This window comes from Pinus tabuliformis, chromosome X, assembly GCF_031772625.1.
Source record: "Pinus tabuliformis cultivar Carrire ecotype Pingquan chromosome X, CPIR1, whole genome shotgun sequence".
Classification (NCBI taxonomy): Eukaryota; Viridiplantae; Streptophyta; class Pinopsida; order Pinales; family Pinaceae; genus Pinus; species Pinus tabuliformis.
Genome location: NC_142308.1, coordinates 1,481,649,088 through 1,481,668,795, shown reverse-complemented (window position 1 = coordinate 1,481,668,795; position 19,708 = coordinate 1,481,649,088). Strand labels below are relative to the sequence as shown.

At 41.7% G+C, this 19,708-nt stretch overlaps 1 protein-coding gene across 1 annotated transcript; it reads left to right on the top strand.

Annotated features, from left to right (window-relative positions):
• The first annotated feature begins 16,421 nt into the window (after positions 1–16,421).
• On the top strand, positions 16,422–17,054 carry LOC149145613 (uncharacterized). The gene has a single exon (XM_089452505.1). The coding sequence runs from the start codon at positions 16,422–16,424 to the stop codon at positions 17,052–17,054; it is 633 nt and encodes a 210-aa protein (XP_089308631.1).
• Positions 17,055–19,708: the final 2,654 nt, after the last annotated feature.

The following is a 19,708-nucleotide window of genomic DNA, read 5'->3' as shown; positions in this document are numbered from 1 at the left end:
TTAGGAGAAAAATTAAATTCTTTTGGACACTTTTCCCTAGGCCAAAGATCAAAGCCTAAGGGAACCACCTGTCCTCCAGTACCAAATTTCAACACTCCCTCTTACCGAGGAAGGTGTTCCTCACCACACCCATCTTGTCTCTGAAGTAGACATGCTTGCCCCGTGGTAAGGCTTTGGTAAGGATATCTGCAACCTGCTCATCAGTGGAAATATACTCAAGCTTCACAGCTCCCTTCTGAACATAGTCTCTGATGAAATGATATCTGATCCCGATATGCTTTGCCCTGTCATGAAATACTGGATTCTCCGTGAGTTTAATGCAACTCTGATTATCACAGTAAATCACTGAAGGTCTCAACGGCTGACCAAATAAGCCAAACAACATCTTGCGAAGCCAGATAGCCTCACAACTAGCTAGACTGGCTGCCATATACTCTGCTTCCGCTGAACTCAGTGCTACTGACTGCTGCTTCCGGCTGAACCATGACACTACTGCTGAACCCAACCCAAAACAACACCCTGAAGTGCTCTTCCTATCAGAAGCACAACCTGCCCAATCAGAATCAGTGTATCTTGCCAATCTCACTCCATCTCCCTGCCTGTAGTCCAGACCATAATCCACTGTCCCCTGCAAGTACCGCAAAATGTGTTTTGCAGCCACCCAGTGAACCTTCCTAGGCTCACACATAAACTGACTCATCGTGTTGACTGCAAAACAGATATCTGGTCTAGTGTTGACCAAATACATCAAGGAACCAATCAGCTGCCTGTACAATGTGGGATCCACCAACTCGGAATCCGAAGCATGAAGCTTCTTCCAGTTGGTGATCATCGGTGTCGACATGGGTCTACAATCCTCCATGTGGAATCTGCTAAGGATGTCCACAATATACTTCCCCTGCCCCAGGAAGAAATGCCCCTCCTCCTGCCACACCTCCAAACCCAAAAAGTAATGCATCAAGCCGATGTCCTTCATCTCAAACTCCGCCGCAAGATCTCTCTTGCAGTGCTCTATGAGTCTCTCTGCACCTGTAATGATCAAGTCATCCACATACAGCACCAGAATGAGAGGCTCCTCACCAATCACAATAAAGTAAAGGTTCGGATCTGCCTCACTCTTTGTGAAACCCATCCCCTGCAAGTATGCATCTATCCTGGAGTACCAAGCTCTGGGAGCTTGCTTCAGGCCATAAAGGGCCTTCTTCAATCTGCACACATGGGACTCCTTCCCATGCACCTCAAAGCCCTGTGGCTGCTCAATGTACACCTCCTCCTGTATGAAGCCATTGAGAAATGCGGTCTTCACATCCATCTGGTGGATCTTCCAACCCATCTCTGCTGCTATCGATATAATGGAGCGGATCGAAGTATATCGAGCCACGGGAGCGAAGGTCTCCTCATAATCAACTCCCTCTACCTGGGAGAACCCTCTAGCCACAAACCTCGCTTTGAATTTCTCAATGCTGCCATCTGCAGCATGCTTTACCTTGTAAAGCCATCTGGAAGTAACCACGGATTTGCCCTCAGGCCTCGGCACCACCTCCCAAACATCATTCTTCATGATAGAAGAATACTCCTCCTGCATGGCCTCTCTCCAGACCTGCTGGCTAGCTGCCTCCTCATAGCTAGAAGGCTCAGAGTCAAGGATGCTGGTAACCATCGCCATATAACTACAAAACCTCTCAGGTGGTCTACTCTCTCTGACCGGCCTCTTCGGCTCAGCAACAGATGTGGCATCTCTCAAGGTGTCCTGAAGCCACTTGGGCTTCCTCTTCCCTGAGCGCACTTCTTCCACCGGAGAATGAAACTCCTCCTCCTCATCATCATCAGTAGCCTGAACTCCTGACTGTCTGTCTGCTGTCCTCCGGCCTGCACCTGAACCTGTAGAAGCTGAGGTACCGTGTGAACTGTCCATCAGTGGACTCCCTAGTGAACTGCTCTGTGAACTGCTCTGCATGCTGCCCGGAGCACCACCCCTCTGGCTCGATGAGCCACTGCTCACTGATGGACCTGACATCCTCATAGATGTACCTCCGGATCCTCCTGATCCCTGCCCACTGGATCCTTGCGACTGACTCAACTGCTGCTGAGGGTCTAGCTGATCCAGATACTCTAACTCCCGTGACCTCCTAAAGGCCCTGTCCTCCTCGAACTTCACATCCCGTCTGACAACAACTCTCCTCTGTGCAGGAATGTAAATCCGAAAGGCCTTTGAGGTCTCACTGTAGCCCACAAAGATACCCTTCTCTGCGGTGGGCTCTAGTTTGGTCCTCTTCTCTTTGGGTATATAGGAGTATGTAATGCATCCAAAGATGTGAAGATGACCAATATCAGGCTTCTTCCCAGAGAAAGCCTCCTCCGGAGTCATGTGCCCCAAAGCACGATGCGGACTCCTGTTCTGCAAGTAAACAGCTGTGTTGCAGGCCTCTGCCCACAAGAACAATGGCAACCCCTGATCATGTATCATGGCTTTGGCAGCCTCTATGATGGATCTGTTCTTCCTCTCCGCAACCCCGTTCTGCTGGGGGTTGTAAGGAACAGTGAACTCCCTCCTAATGCCTGCCTCCGCACAATAGTCAACAAACTCTCCAAGGGTGTACTCTCCTCCATTGTCCGACCTCAAGGACTTGATCTTTCGACCTGTCTGAGTCTCCACAAGAGCTCTGAACTCCTGAAACCGCTTGAAGACCTCACTCTTGGTCTTCAAAAAATAAATCCAGGTCCTCCTAGAGTGATCATCAATGAATAAAACATAGTACTCATATCCACTCAAGGAAACATGAGACATCCGACCGCTCACATCGGAATGAATCAAATCAAGTATCCCCGTCGCTCTGCTGTCACTGCTGGGAAAAGGGGATTTGGCAAACTTGCCCATCGCACAACCTCTGCAAGTATCAAAGTGATCAGTACTGAAATATGGCACACCTGTAGTGATCTCCCGCAATGTCCTCAAGGCTCCATGATACATATGTCCCATCCTGCGGTGCCAAATCTCACACAGCTCAGAATTGCTAGCTCTGCTGTCGGTACTACTGCTCAATGCCAAAAGGGGCTGAAATGCAAACTTGTACACCTTTGCATGGCGTACACCTATCACTCTAGCTGAATCAGCTGGAGCGCCCCTGGGATACATCAACACTTGTCTTCCCCTGAACAGTACCTCATATCCTCTGTCCTCCAAAGCTGAGACGGATATGAGGTTCTTCCTCATCCCTGGCACATAAAGAACCTCTGACACTTTCAAGGGAGGTTTGGACTCCCTCTGAAATGTCACTGTCCCCACCCCGACTGCTCTAACAACTCTGTCATCACCGAGTACTACCTCAATATCAATACCACTCTCTGAAAGCTCTGAGAAGTACTCACGGACTCCTGTCATGTGACGTGAAGCCCCGCTGTCCACATACCAGATACCTGTAGATGCTCCGCTAATCGAGAGAAAAGCATGCTCCCTCTGAACCTGTTTGGCAGGTGATCCTGCACTAGAGGACTCACATGTAGTGAACGCAAACTCTCGGTCAAAACGACCAGCAAAGTCCTCAATCTCTGCTGAAGCTGCCACGTCCTGGTTCTTCCCCTTCTTCTTCTTCTTCTCCGGACACACAACTGCATAGTGTCCCATCTTTTGACAATTCCAACACTTCACCTTGGAATAGTCCTTCTGTGTGTTCCCCTGTTTACCTTTACCTTTGCCTTTGCCTCCACCACCGCTTGTGGAAGCCTGCTTCTTCCCTTTGCCTTTCTTGCCTCCTGCCACCAGTGCTACGTCCTCATCCTGCTCAACTGGCTTGGCTGCCCCAAGTTGCCCTTTCCTGATCTCTGTCTGAATACAATCATCCCAAAACTTCTCCCATGTGGGAAGGGTCTCACGTGCACAAACCCCATCAGCAAAGTTCAACCATGAACGGGGGAGGCCATTCACTGCAATCCGCACCAACTCAGTGGGTGGAATGGCCTCTCCAATCGCTGCTAACTCATCTCTCACATTAGTAATCTTTGTGAGATATCCAGCTGCACTATCATTACCCATCTTAATGTTCTTTAGCTTCTCCTTCAGGACCATCTTCCGGTTCTCATTGGTACTCTGGTAGAGATTGGACAATGCTGTCCACATCTCATGGGCATTGCTCTTTCTTCTCACATGAGGAATGCAATGGTCTTTGATTCCGTCTAGAATCAGCCTCTTACCCTTATTGTTCTTCTTTTTATACTCAGCCAACTGAGTAACATCAGTGGGCACAACAACAGGGTTCTGTGCGGTATGCACCATGATATCCCAGACTTCTGCCTCCTCAAAGATACTCTGCATTCTCTCCTTCCAAACGCTGTAATTTGTATGCCCATCCAACCTATCCTCCACCCTCAATCCCAATGACATCCTACTGTCCTAAAACTGAAAAATAGCACTGTTGTAGTAAAGATAAAACTGCTGTTTATGAAAAAATCAGCTTGCTGGAATTTTCTGAGTGAAAAATCAGCAACTGCAATTTTTCCTTTTGCTGTCCCAAACTGCCCTTCAGCACTCAACCTCTGATACCATGTAAAAATTTCTGTTTTCCCACCCCGGTTTTCAGTTTCTCCTTATTTCTCCCATGTAGTTAAATGCCCATTCCCATAACCATACATTTAACAGACTGAAAAAAATAAATATTGCTGAAAACACAAATTCTGGAAATTTTTCAGAATGCTGGAAATTGCAGAATTAAAAATCAGCAATTAAAAACAACCATTAAAACACATTAAAACACTGATATTTTTGGTCAACTTGACCCTGGAAAAACCCCCTACAACTCTTGGGGAAAACCAGTTTGAGAGCTCTTCTTTATTTCTGAAATTTGTCTTTTTACAGTGAGAATTATTCAGCAAAAATCAGCAAGCAAATTTACAACTTATCTCCTTTCCCGTGCCTCACAGCAATCTGGAAATTACAGCAAACAGGACAGCAATAAATGCTGTACGACCTCCGTTTTGTGTGCAGAAAAATCAGCAAACTGCTCTTCGATTTTTGTGCAAAAATCTGCCTTTCACTATGTGCTGAATTAGCTGTACAAATCTGCTCAACTGCTGCCTTGGAATGTGTGCCAAGCTGCTGTCTCCTTCTCCTTCCTGCTCAGAAATCTCTCTTGCTCTCTTGCTCTCCTTCTCCCAATCTGCTCATGAAAGAAATGAATGACCTTTTCCTCATTTTCCTCCTTTAATATAACTCCAAGTGACTTTTGGGTGATCCAAGTGACTTTTGGGTGATCTCTAAATCCAATGGCTGAAATAGATTTAGATCAATGGTTGAGATTAAATGCTCATTTAAATCTCACTTTCTATTTTTTAATTCACCCCACTTTAATAAAGACCCACTTAGTCATTTATTTCCAAAGTCACTTTTCCTTTCTAATTTTTCATTGACTTTATAAAAGTCACTTTAAAATTAGACTTAATAACTTTATCACTTAAAGTCACTTTTAAATTAGATTTAACTTTATAAAATTATAAAGTCACTTTAGGAGAAAAATTAAATTCTTTTGGACACTTTTCCCTAGGCCAAAGATCAAAGCCTAAGGGAACCACCTGTCCTCCGGTACCAAATTTCAACATATTTTTTAGAGGGGAGTGTGATTTTTTATTTTGGGCTACCATCAATGAGTAATTTTTTTGCATTATGACCTAGGTAGAATGATAAAAATTTCAAATGGGACACTAATATGATATGAAAGAGGAATCTTGATCACTGATGGCAGTATGCAAATACTGACACTAACACAACCTAGCTTCCTGAGGACTGAAATTGCGCAACGTGTAGTTTCAGTCAGCAAGGGCATGCAAACCTAGCAAACTGCATTGCGCAGTTTCTGGGGCTAGCTGGGCACTGCCTCCCAGAATTGTGCAGAACAAGCCTGGGGGTCAGTTCTGGCCAGTTTTGCACATTTTCTGGGAGGAAGGCAGAGTCTTCATTCTCAAGGATGTGCATTGCTAGCTAGCCAAGGGAAGGTTCGGGCCAAGGCAGCCTAGATCTGCCAATGGGCGAATGAAAACATGAGAAGGTTTGAATGCATGGTGAGACTGAGTGTAAGAAAGAGTGAATGATCATGCATGCAAACAGTGAGTGCAAGATTCAGAAAATGGGAAAGCGAGCATGTGTGTGAAGCGAGTCGTCGCAACGACGACCGTGAGTGCAAAAATAGTGTCATGCATGCGAGAGCAGCGAGATGCACAAGAAAACTAAAATAGTGCTTCTACAAGCTAACATACATCAAAACGACAAGAAGCGTTCATTGAAACCAAGCAGACACCACTCACATAAGCCGAAATACAAAAAGCGCCATAAAAGTAGCAAAAGACATGAAAAGCGGACTTACCCGGAAAAGTTGAGTCGAATGTGCCGAAGACTCCTAGATGTGATGTGGGATGTCAAAGCTCCAAGATCGATGTGAGGAATGAGCTCTGCAGCGTCGAATGAATAAGTTTTGACAAGATCGAGGTTATGACATGCATGCCACAAATCTAGGAAACAATGACACTTGGGTTTCCAAAATCGTAACCTCCACCTACTAAAAATGGATCCCTAAAATCTAGGGATGCTTTTTTATTTTTGTTTTTTGGGAAAAGCAACCCATGCATGCAAATCAGGATTGCTCAGTCCTGAAGGGAACCGGTCAACCTGAAAGAACATGCAACAGTCTACAAACCTGTGGATGAGATTTGCGCGATTTTTGGGCTGAGCAACATTGGTTGTCCCTCATGCACTATGCAATTTCTGGAGCCCTGGCTGTCAGTTAGAACTACACAATTCCTGAGTTGAAGCCCGGTGTCGGGCTGCACTACGCAATTTTCAAGGGGAAGGCTGCCTAGCTGAACTGCGCATTTCTAGAGCCCAACAGGATTGCACAATTTCTAGAGAGAAGGATGGTTCCCCTCTAGAATTGCACAATTTTTAGGGGGAGCATCTCAGCCAAAAAAATGACTAAGTATAGAATACCGGCCTGCGGGGTGTGAGACAAAGAAGTTGACATGCACATGTTGGCAAGTCACTGAAACTCAGCTGAAGCCTATGTACTTGACAGTGCAAGACATGCTGCTAAGGATGGTTGGTAGGGAGGCTCCAAAACGAAGCTAAACCAAAATTTGGGAGGGTGGTTGTAGCTACTACAACACAACCTTAATACAATAGATTTTAATTTGAAAGGAACTTTCAGCTCTTCTAACCTATTCCAAAGGTTAGCCTTGGGAATTATGTCGAAAAAAAATTGAAGTCAATGAAACAACAAAAGGGATTGGATTTATCATTGTGGAACTCATCTACAATGATAATAAGCTTGACTAGGTGGTCCAATATGGAATAATAGCTCACAAATCCAACTTGGCCTTTAGCTCTCTTCTTTTAGCTTCCTAGGCATACATTGATTTTCTTTTCCAAAATAATTCCATATATCTTGGCTAAAAGTTGGGTAATCCTAATGGTCTTATAATTAAAGTGATTGCATTTACATCCATTTTTAAAAACAAGTGCAATGAGGCTTTGGTTCCATGGTTTAAGGAATTCCTAATTAACTACTAAATTTAAGAGCTCGTGGATGTAAGGGATGAGGATAAGCCCTCCAATTTTTAAGATTTCAGTGTCATAGCCTTTGATGTCCTTATCTTTTTATTTTACGAGTCACTTATCCCCAACTCAATGTCTTATATTACAAAAACTTCTTCCTCTATAGAAACCATTTGAATGTTCTCCATGATAGTAGGAGATTCATAAATAATTTTAAGGTAGGAATTCATGTCCGTAAAGGGAATCATTTTTTTACAACTCATAATTAGCCTATAGAATATTTTAAGATCTAGCTTAGATAAGTGCAAAATATTCTATTGTTTTCTATTTATGTAGTACATTTTCCTCTTTTAATTAAGGCTTTGTATATATATTATTTTGTAAGATTTTAAAGACTCATTAGAAAGTCCCTAATTTTTTTTATCGCAATCCCACACTTTTTATCATACAAAGGGTTGGTCATTCTATTTTCCTTTTTACACAACACATCTATGGAATACCTGTTAATGGAAGTAAAGAGGATTGTCACATAATTCTGATAGAGGGCTTCAATATTTAATGGAATTAAAGAGGGTTGTCACAAAAATTTCATAAAGGGATTCAATATTGTTCTTATCAAATAGAAGGCTTGATTCATTATTATCGATGCCTTGATTCATTATTATCGACGCCGCAAGGTAGGGTATAACGTATTAAAAATACGTTGACCCTCTATTAATTAAACTTTGACCGAAAATTAAATAACCGTTTATAAAGTTAACATTACAAATAAAAAATAATAATAATAATAATTTCATTTATTCACATTTTAATTAGGGAGTTGTCTATAATGCGATTTTTTGGAGATTCCGGTGACCGAATCCGGCGGAAGAAATTGAGGTTAAATCTTGATTTGTTGCAGTTAAAATGGTTTTTTAACTGCATATTTGGATTCAGCACCCTCGAAAACCCCTGGGACGCTTTCATTGTGCAGAAACTAGCTATCAAACTTGCGATTCCAATAAATTCCTGCCGGATTTCGACCGGAAAAACCCGGCGAAAAGACTTTCAAAAAATCGCGTTATAGACAACTGCTTTAATGAGTGGAGTGAGCTTTGCTCTTATTATGTAACGATGAGTTTACATCAGACGTCGCCTAAACTTTTCACTTGCAGTACCACGCCAGATCTATTTTGTGCAGAAAGTCTCAAAAAATCCCATGGCTGCGAACATGTGGCCTCCTCAGTTTGCTCAATTGTTTTCTTCACCTTGCAAATGACACGTAGTGCCTCACGTATGTTGAAAAAGATTGAGAGATTCGATTTATTAATGAAGATAAGTAAAAATAGGGTAAGATACGACAGACGACACTTTTAGAATAATAACCACTTAAAATTAGGTGACCTTCTCGCATCACCTCAGCTTCGTTGCTTTTGCATTACTCTTGAACCAGTTAATCATGATGCAGGGATAAATAACCTAAAATTTTAATCCTATGGTAAAAGTACATGATAATCTTTGAAGATCTTATTTGAAAAGTTTCGTTTGTCGAAGCTCGAGGAGCACAAGCCTAGCCGAGTCAAAGGTGCACGTGAGATCTCATTTTATTCAATTTACAATTAAAAAAGTACATGATAACATTTGAACATCCTATTTGAATTTTTTCCCTAATTGAATTTTTTCAAATAGGTAATAAAAAAAAAAACAAAAACTTATATAATGTGGTGTCATTATTAAAGGGTTTTTATTAAAGTTTTATTTATTTTTTAAATAAAAACTTAAATTTGTTACCAAATAAAAAAGGATTTTAAAAAAATGTATTGTTTAATTCAAAAAAGAAGGGCGTTGTTTTTAAAGACATTTTTTTTAGTTTCGGAAATAAGACTGTAAAAAAGGTGCGCATATTCGCGTTTGAAGAAATGGTTTTCTCCAACTCATTGTCATAGACCCCGACTCTGCTTGGCAAAAATTACGAGTTTTGATCATTAAGAATGAAGTCATTTCTGCAAGCCCAAGAGTGTTGGGATACACTTCAAAATGCCTATGTAGAGATGACCCAAGAAGCATGGGCGGCCATGACCAATAATCAAAGGAATGCAACTATTGAACTCAAAAAGAAAAAGCATAGAGCCAAATGTTGGATACAAAACTCAGTCGATGAATCTATCTTCGACAAGATAACTGGTGCATCCACAACAAAAGAAGCTTGGGAAATCTTGAAAGTTGCATATCAAGGTAATGATACAGTGAAGACCGTTAAATTGTAAACATTGAGAGCTCAGTTTGAAACCCTGAAGATGACTGACACAGAGAATGTGGACCAGTTCATGACTAGAGTCATGGGAATAGTCAATCAGATCAAACTCATTGGTGAAACCATTACAGATCAAAAGATTGTTGAAAAAGTCCTTCGAAGCCTGCCCAAAAAAACTTGTGTACATAGGCCCATTGTAATGGTTGACGTGGAAGACAATGAAATAATAGAGTGCCTTGTACTCATCTTTTTTTGGGATATGTTCATTTACTCTCTTTTAATTAATTTAATTTAAAGTGATGTGTAAGGCTAAACATTAGGTATAAAATAATATTGTTTTTAAATGAAAAAAAAAAAAATATATATATATATATATATATATATTTGATATTCGATTGATGGATAAAGTAGTTAAAGGTAAAGATTCTTCATAACGAATTCTAATTCACAATTTGTAGATCCTAATACTTATTGCTACATAATTTGCAGATCCCAATTTTGCTATTATAAATTTATGTTAGGTTACTTTATCTAGTTTTTATTATAAAAAGAGGTGAAGGATTTTGGGAGAAATGGCGAGCTCTGCGGCGGAGAAGACTGTGGAGGAGCTCCGAAAGGAAATCGAAGAACTCAATCGGCAGCAGTGGGAGATTACAGAGAGGCTACGAGATCCAAGAGGTCTGCGAAGGGGCGGTTTCACAGGGAGCTCTGCAAAGTCCCATTCAACTTCCTTCAGGCCGTCTCTGCCGCATCGATCCCTTAGGGTTTCTGGACTCCTCAGCGCCGCCATTACACTGCAGATCAGCGATGGGAGTGTGTTTACAGGTCGTCCCCTCAGGAAATCGGTTGCAGGACTACCGGAATCGAGCACACTGACAAGAAATTGGCTCCGCAGCGAGCCGGACAGCAAAACCCATGTGGCTGATCGGTCCCCTGGGGTAGATCGATCTTCACACAGGACACGGGTGTGCTCACCTCATCTGTCTCAGGGTATATCCTACCATGTGATGTCTGAACCCAATATAACCGGACATGAAGTGGACGATACAACTCGTCACCGCCCAGATCTGCAAACCCACCCTGATTCAGAACTTATAATCGTGCATAAAGACAAGGGCGAAATGAACTGGCCGGGAACGGCTGTGCAGATGAGGGCTGAACAAAATATTTCGCCACTACTTCCCAGTCGGCCAGATCCAGCAAAGCGAGGACTCCACAAGACCGATTTACTCCGTATGGACGCAGATCTGGTCCAGATCTTCATCAAATCAACTGAGGGCAAACACTTTTGCATGCGGCTCAGTAAGGAAATGAGCATCCATGCGTTAAAAAAGGAAATCCAGGGATACCTTGGAACCCCAGCACAATATCAAAATCTTATATACTCAGGATACAGTATGCAGGACAATCAAACTCTCCAGCACTACGGCATCACTAAAGATTCAACCATTATTTTAAATCTCCGACTGCGTGGCGGAAGCACTGGAACCAGCTCTAAAAATACAGGTTCCTTTCGGGATGCAGTGAAAGGGAAAGAAAAAATGAAAAATAAAGCAGCACCACCATCAGAGTCGCCAGGACCCTACATTGTTGAACAAAAGCCAGAATCACCAACGCTACAAGTCTCTATGCCAGAGGTAACTAGTCTACATTCTGATTTATGTAAAAATGCAGTTATTTGCAGATTTAATGGCTTCTGGCCAAAATCAGATGCCCTGCACCAATGGATCTTTACAACATGGACATCAAGTTGTGAAATTTACCTATGTCCCAAAGGGTACTTCATAGTCAGATTTAATACAGAACAAGAACGAGACAGCATTATCAATTAGGGGCCTTGGTTCTGGGGCAGTGCTGGCCTCTTCCTCACCCCCTGGTTTTCTGATTTCGACGCTAATACAATGAAAGTCTCAACGATGCCTGTATGGGTGAGGCTACATGGTCTCCCTCTACACTTTTGGCACCACAAAGTATTAGCTGCCATTGGGGATTCCCTGGGGAAATTCCTAAAAATGGATGAAGACAGAGCTATCAGGGGAATATTTACATTTGCCAGAATATGTGTAGAAGTGGATCTGAGTCAGGGGCTACCTGACCACATCACGTTGAACTTCAATAACTCTCAATGGATACAACAGCTCGACTATGAGAACACAGCGTTCCGGTGCAGGGGATGCATGCAAACAGGGCACCTTCAATATGACTGCCCATTTGCTCGAAAGGACCCCAGGAGAACCAAGAAACAACAGAAAAAGCCCAAAGGCTGGCAGCACACCGAACCATCGGAAGAAGAAGACATAAACGTGGAGCCTACAGAGAACCAGACAGAACCCGATACTCAAATGAGACAGACATATACTCAGGAAGAGAATGCCCCAACTACTCATTTGGGGCCACACATTTCAGATCTGCAACGAGAGCCACAAATGGAAATAAGCGGCATCAAACGAACCCATGGATCAGAGGGCTCGGAATCTGACAAAGAACTCCAACTGATCCCAATGGAAAATCAGCTAGCTATTATTACACCCACTCCCGACACTGGTGGTTGGCGACGGGTGGAGAAGAAGAAGGGCAGAAAAGTCTAGTCTTGCTGGAACATTTTTTTCTTTTTTTCTCTATATCTTGTAGTTTCCTGTCATTACAGGAACAGTCATCTGCTAACTTGTGTTTTTATCTACTCTGTTTGCTGCCTGTCATTACAGGAACAGCCATCTGAATATGCCTCATGCATCTACAAAATGTAATTTTATCAATATGAATAAAATTACGACTTTTTTCTACGGAAAAAAAAAAATATATATATATATATATATATATATATATATATATATATATAAATATTAAATATTAAAAAATAATAAATAAATAATAAATAAATAAATAAAAATAAAAAATAAAAAATAAAAATAGTTTTTATTATAAACTAAATTAGCAAAAATAATTTATATACAAAATTATCATGATATAGAAAAAGAAAAAATAATAATAATAATAATGATGAATACATAACCTTTAGTAAATATTCTGGTCAAAATTCTTATTTCTTAGGTGATGTTTCATTTTAATTAACTAATTTATATTTGCAAAATGGAATTAAAATATTTATTAAATATTTTACAATGTTTTAATGGTCGTGATTTATTTTTTTAATTAATTCTTGAAACTCAAAAATAGTGTTTTACATTTTACAAGATTCTAAAATATAACACATAAAATTTTAAATAAAACTCAAATTTTGATATTACTTTGTTTCAATTGTGTAGTCCCAATTTATATTTTAAATAAAATTTATATTGATCATCAAATAAGAAATAAACTTATAACTTATATTCAATGTTAAACAATTATACTAGAGTTGTGTATGGAAAATAAAGTTGTATTGATACCTTACATTTTTGGAAATGTAATAGAATTGAGTTAATCATGATTTTAATTTGAGAGTTCCAAGTGTACCAAACACAAATAATAGACACCTAGAGACTAATGTGATAGGAAACTTAGAAGTTCAATAATAAATACGCTGAAAAATAAAACTTTGCTCTTGATAAACTATTAATAAAATCTTTATTTCGTTATTGTTTTCACTTTAATTTAACTATATTAAAATTAAGCAGCAGTTGAAATATGGCAGTTGGTTCATACATTTCAAAATTCAATAATTAAACTAAGCGGCAGGGAATGCTAGCTATGCGGCCTTGTTTAAATCCTTTTAAAAAATTAACTTGTTTTTTTCATGAAAATCGAGTGCTTTTGGTTAAATCATAATTCTCTTCAATGAGCCTTTTGTGCATGACAACGTTGAGAATCACAGTTAAAGGTATGTGTGTAAGGTTGGACTCATGGTTACTTATGAGGTTAAATTATTTATTTGGTTTATATAGAGATATCAAATATCACATAATCTATGACATTATTGCTAAGCCCATGAAAACAAGTTATCTTGACCACCCCCATTGAACCACAATCATTGCTCCTGACCCTTTGAAGTAATTCCACTTAACAAATTAATCTATAAATTATGTATTATTACTTATAATAATTAAATTTAAATGGAAAAATGACCATCATTCCTTTTTAATTAACATATACATTGCTTTTTCAGAGCATCTACGGATATTGGTAACGGATGTCAGAGGGGAACCCTATTTGTAGAGCTCGGGCGATGGCGTTTCTACAAACCATAGCTTTTGGTTCTGGTGCACCCTTCGAGTTTCTTCCACCTGCCCGTGATTGGGGCTAACCTGCCTGCTCCCCTTCTGGTTGACTCCCTCTGTCACTTTCATTCTCATGTTCTGTTATCCAGCATCGGGACCAACCGTTGTTGTCTGGGCAACTGTCTGTTGGCACTATTACCTAGGCGCTTTCCTCACGGATTGTCGACTAGTATGGAGGAGGACATGGTAGACTATTCCGAGGACCCATACACCTTGGTGCCCATCTGGACGGTCTCCCCCCCACAGTTGTCAGTCGCTTCTTCCAACATCTCCTTGGAGATCCCCTCATCGTTGGCTAGTGATCTGCAGGTCTATACGGTGTCGGATTATCCCGCTTTCTCTCTTTCGGCTCAACAATTACTCCCTCGACCGGTCCGCCCTCTATTTCTTTGTCATCTTCCAAGCTTCCCGACGATGTTTATTATGCTCCTAGTCCTTACTACTCCCCGCTCTCCCCGGATTCTCTGCAATTCCTCTCAACCTGTTTGAACCCCTCCTCTGCTTCTTTCTCCCCGGATCCCCCTATTTTCCCCACCACTGGGAACCCCATCCCTCTACCCTACCCGGTACCAGACCCTCCTATCCCCCCATCCTCTATACCCTCATCTTCCATCCCGCTTCCCCTGATTTACAACCCTCCCACCTCGGGTTTTTTTGTTGGCACCTCTCCCCCTCTCCCGGACTCAATTAGGGGTCCTCTAGTGGGTTTTGATACTGCTCCTCCCTCTGCTCCATCTGTTATTCCTTCTATTAGCAAGCCGGGTCGACCGACGAAGTGATACAAAGGGATCAAGGTTGGGACTAAGAAGATCTCTCTCACTTTTCGTGACGATCTCCAGATGGGCGACATGCTTGATACCTCTGATCAGGTTTTGGTTCGGAGAGTCTATGGCCAAGCATACTCGGCTGCTCGTCTATATTAGTGGATTCTGGAAATATGGGGACAAGTACTCAATGAACTACCATCTTTGGTGACGCTTTCTTGTGGCTGGTTTACGCTATGTTTTCAACGCCATAAGTTCATCCCATGGGTATTATCAAAATATTGGCATATTGAATTTGCTATGGTTCTGCTTAAACATCAGAGTCCACTCTTTGATGCAGAGCACGAACACTTGGGGGTTGGTCCTATTTGGGTGCGCCTTCTGGGATTACCACTTCACTTCTGGTCAGAAGATGTATTTAAGAGAATTGGGAATGCACTGGGTACATACTTGGACTATGACAAATCCTATATTGTCACTGGGAACATGGCTACATATCTTAGTGCACTTGGACACAAGAGAGGGTCTAGAGGAGAACCTGCAAATTCACTAGAGAAATACATGTTGTGTTCAAATTTTAGATTATGAAGGTGTCCCCTATCGATGTCAGAGGTGCCACAAAATTGGGCACCTATACAAGGATTGCCCTCTTCTTGCTTCGAGCTCTGCTTCGGTGGCTAGACTGGAACATACCGCAATAGACAATTCAGCTAATCTGTGTGGCAAACGACCTGCACAGCTTGAGGACCGTCCATCGATGACAGTTCCACCGGCCTGTGAAGCTCGCATGGAGAATATTCGCCCCCATCCCCATGTATTACCAGATCTCGTGCGACTGCAGCAGTGGCTACCTCTAATGAAAGTACTTATTCCTCTACACCCTCTCTTATTTATGCTCTATTATCTAATTGCATACAATGTGTTTCTCATTGCACTTTTACACCTACATATTGTCCCACCTCTGTTTTTTGTTCACTGGCTCCCTCCCTGCCTAATTTCCCCCCCCCTCAATTCTGGATGTCCCTGATTCCATCACTTCTGTTGAGCTCTCCATTGATTCTAACTAGAGCCATAACTATAACTTTCGCTCCCTTTCCCGAATTTTTCCCAGTGATCGTTGTGGTATTGGCATTGTTCCCCCCCACCCCCCTACCCTCTAAATCTACTAGGGGTTGTCATTCCAATATGTCCAAGGCTATCTTCCAGGTGGGACTGGATGTGGCTCATGGTCGTCAACCTACCATTGATAAGGTCCTTAGAGAATTGACCTCTTCACACCCTGGTTCTCCATGAAGTGGCTCTCCTTCAACTATCGTGGGTTGGCTAGTCCCGCAAAGAAACTAGCCTTCCATCGCTTGATAGACACAGAAATGGTGGATATTATATTTCTACAGGAAACTCTTGCACCTTGTACATTGATCACCCCCACACTTGAGGCACTTCTCCCGGGATGGAATTTTAATGCTTTGGATGTTTGTGGCCAATCCGGTGGTCTGGCTCTAGGATTCAACCCTCGGGTTGTAAAATTACTGAATATTTGGGGTGGGGAGGGTATCATCAATGCTGATATTTTTTCTTCTGAATTTGGGATGGAGCTGAGACTTATCAATGTATATGGCCCCTACATCAATCGGGCTCCATTCTAGAACAAGCTCCTTAATCTCACTTACATGCAAGTTGATAATCTTATTATTGGGGGAGATCTCAACTTCTCTATTGGCCATGTTGAATCCTGGGGTCACAATGCTCAATGTGACACACTATCTGAACATTTTCGCTCTCTACTAGAGGACCATCAACTTTCTAATATCCCTATGGCCCGATTGCAACCTACCTGGCGTAATAGAAGGACTGGAGATGTTGCGCTCACTAGAAGGTTGGACAGATTCTTAGTCAAGGACTCTCTACTGGACCATCTCTCTTTATATCGTCAATGGGTGGGATTTGGGGGATTGTCTGATCACTCGCCCATATATCTCGAATTTGCTTGTGCTGACCGCAAACCTAAGGCACCATATAAATTCAATTCTACCTGGCTCAAGGATGAGGGATACTTGAATTTGGTTACTAAGCATTGGAATACCTACCCTCCTTCACCCAATCAATCAGTCTCTAAAGTTTTTGCCAAAAAAATGCTCTCCCTTAAGCAAAAAACTATTGATTGGGCCAGGGAAAAAAGACATAAGGATGAACAGACATTGAAAGACACTGAAGTGGAGCTTGCCAATCTGGTGGACCGGGATGGTCATGGATTTGTCTCCATTGAGGCCAAAGAACGACTCATCAAATTAGAAGCGGATTGAAATAGAATTTTGAAGGATCGTGAGGAAACCTAGAGACTTCGGAGTCGTGCCATTTGGCTACAGGCGGGGGATGAAAATACAAAGTTTTACCATCGTTTTGCAAATGGTTGTTGGGTCACCAATACCATCTGGCATCTAGTGGACGATGTGGGTTCGCAGGCAAAGACTTTTCATCAATTAGCTACTCTCAGTACTTCCCATTTTAGTCGGCTATTCAGAGCTTCACAGGATGCAAATCTTGCTGAGATCATCAAGGTGGCAGGTCTTTTCCCTAGATTTGTTAATCAAGAAGCGACAGAGGACCTTCTATTTCCTGTTACTATGGGGGAACTAGAAGGCACCCTTAAATGGTTCAAGAAGGATAAAAGCCTTGGACCAGATGGCTGGTCGATTGAATTTTACCTTGGTTTCTTTGATATTTTGGGGAATGACCTCCTTCAGGTCATTGAAGAATGCTAGATGGGGGGAGCGTATGTATGATGCATTTAACTCTACTTTTATTGCTTTGATCCCCAAATCTGATGATCCACAAACATTTAATGATTTCCGGCCTATTTCACTCTGCAACTGCATCTATAAGATTATTGCCAAGATCATTGCTAATCGTCTAAAGCCCATATTATTTGAGTTCATATCCCCAGAGCAATTTTCATTTCTTGAACACATGCAAATCCATGAAGCAGTCAGCACTACGCAGGAGGTCCTTCATTCCATCAAAATAAAGAAACTTAAAGGTATGATTCTCAAGATTGATTTGGCTAAGGCATTTGATCGTACTAGTTGGCTCTACCTAAGGATGTTATTGACTCACCTGGGGTTTCATTTACCTTTCATTCAATGGATTATGTGTTGTATTACTAATGTATCTTACAGTGTCCTTATTAATGGCTCTGCATCATCATTCTTTCATGCTGAGAGAGGTCTCAGACAAGGTTGCCCTCTCTCACCTCTCCTATTCTTATTGGTCATGGAAGAACTGAGTAGTCACATTACTGTGGAAAAAAGACAAGGCAGAATGATGGGCATCAAGATCATATATACTTCATCCTTACCCACCTTCTATTCATTGATGACATTCTCATTTTTTTTAATGGATCGATTGGGGACATAACTGTTTTCTCCTCTGTTTTTCGATCATTTTGCTTTGCCACTGGCATGGAATGCAATCACCACAAATCCACATGATCTGTAATGGTATGCACTCCTAATGAAATTCTTTCTTCTCAACAGTGCTTCCTGTTAAACACACATGGGCAGCAAGAGAAATATGAAAGATAAAACATGAAAGTACAATTTTTATTAACAAATGATTTACATTTATAGTACATGTTGTGACCGTTGGGTTTCACATCCCAAGATCTCTTGGACTCCTTTTGTCTATTCGGCTTCCACACTAACCCTTTGAGGATTAGGTGTCCAAAATTCCCCCCCTTAATCCGAAGGGTTATGTATGAGTCCAAGAAGAGAGCTGTAATACAAAATGTGCAAAAAATGCATGGCAGCACTAGGCTGAATGTGCTCTATGAAATGTTGGTATAAAGGGTGGTGGTTTAAGGATGACCACCGACACTGGAACGCTTAGTGTAGTTCCCGGAACTCTTCTAAAACTGGCAAGAATCTAATGTCTTCTGCTAGAGGAAGTGCTCCTATTGTTTTGAAGAGGGAAACCTTCAACCATGAAAGGGAGGTCTCACCTCGCATAAAAGGGAGAACTTCAACCTGAAAAGGGAAGTCTCAACCTGTGATGGTTTAAGGATGACCAACAACTCTGGAATGCTTAATGCAATTCCTAGAACTCTTCCAAAACTGGCAAGAAGCTGGAGTCTTCTGCTAGAGGAAATGTTCTTAATTTTGTTCCTGGAATTCTTCCGAAACTGGCAAGAAGCTGAAGTCTTCTGCTAGAGGAAGTGTCCCAGATTACCAACTGGAGGCATGCTTAGGGGCATCTTTGTTTCTGGCTACAACTCTGAAATTGGTGTGGCAGGTTGTGGCTTAGGCTCGCTTGATGTGGCTTTGAAGCTTGTAGATGACCATCATTTCCCCCCCTTTCAGATATAAGGTGAGATGATGGAGAAAACTCAACTGCAAGACTATTCAATACTTTGGAACAGGTTCTGACATGTGTTTGGAATATCTTCTTGGTTGTTGATGCCCATTGCCAAGAAGTGATCCATCCAAGATGAATATTTGTTCTTGCAGGACGTTTATTTCTAAAGCATCTGTGTGAAGAATGGGTGGTTTTATGACAGTGCTAACATGGATGAAGATCAAAACAGTGATCTTCCAAATGGCCAACTCGGTCACAGTGTTGGCATTTCACAATCTGTTGTTATTGTTGTTGTTGTTGTTGTTGTGGAAGAGGGGCATAGTCTAGAACAGCTGGAGGTGAACTGTCATGAGGAGCAGGTGAACTGTCATGAATGAATCCAACACTCTGAAACTGAATGGGCTTGGCGTAGTCTGGAATATGAAAGGACAAGTCCTTGTCATATCCAAGACCAGTTCTGTGCTTGTTGTGGACAAGCTGTTCCCAAGGTCTGATGATGGGCTTGGGAAGTGCAGATTGAGTTTCTGCATTTGCATGTACAACTGCTGCTTTATTGGGCACTAGATCTGAACCAACTGTAACAATATTTTCTTGCTGTTTATGGGAG

Bases quoted from the DNA above. Each gene is read 5' to 3' on its own strand.
- LOC149145613 (XM_089452505.1), top strand. From the start codon at position 16,422: ATGCAAGTTGATAATCTTATTATTGGGGGAGATCTCAACTTCTCTATT.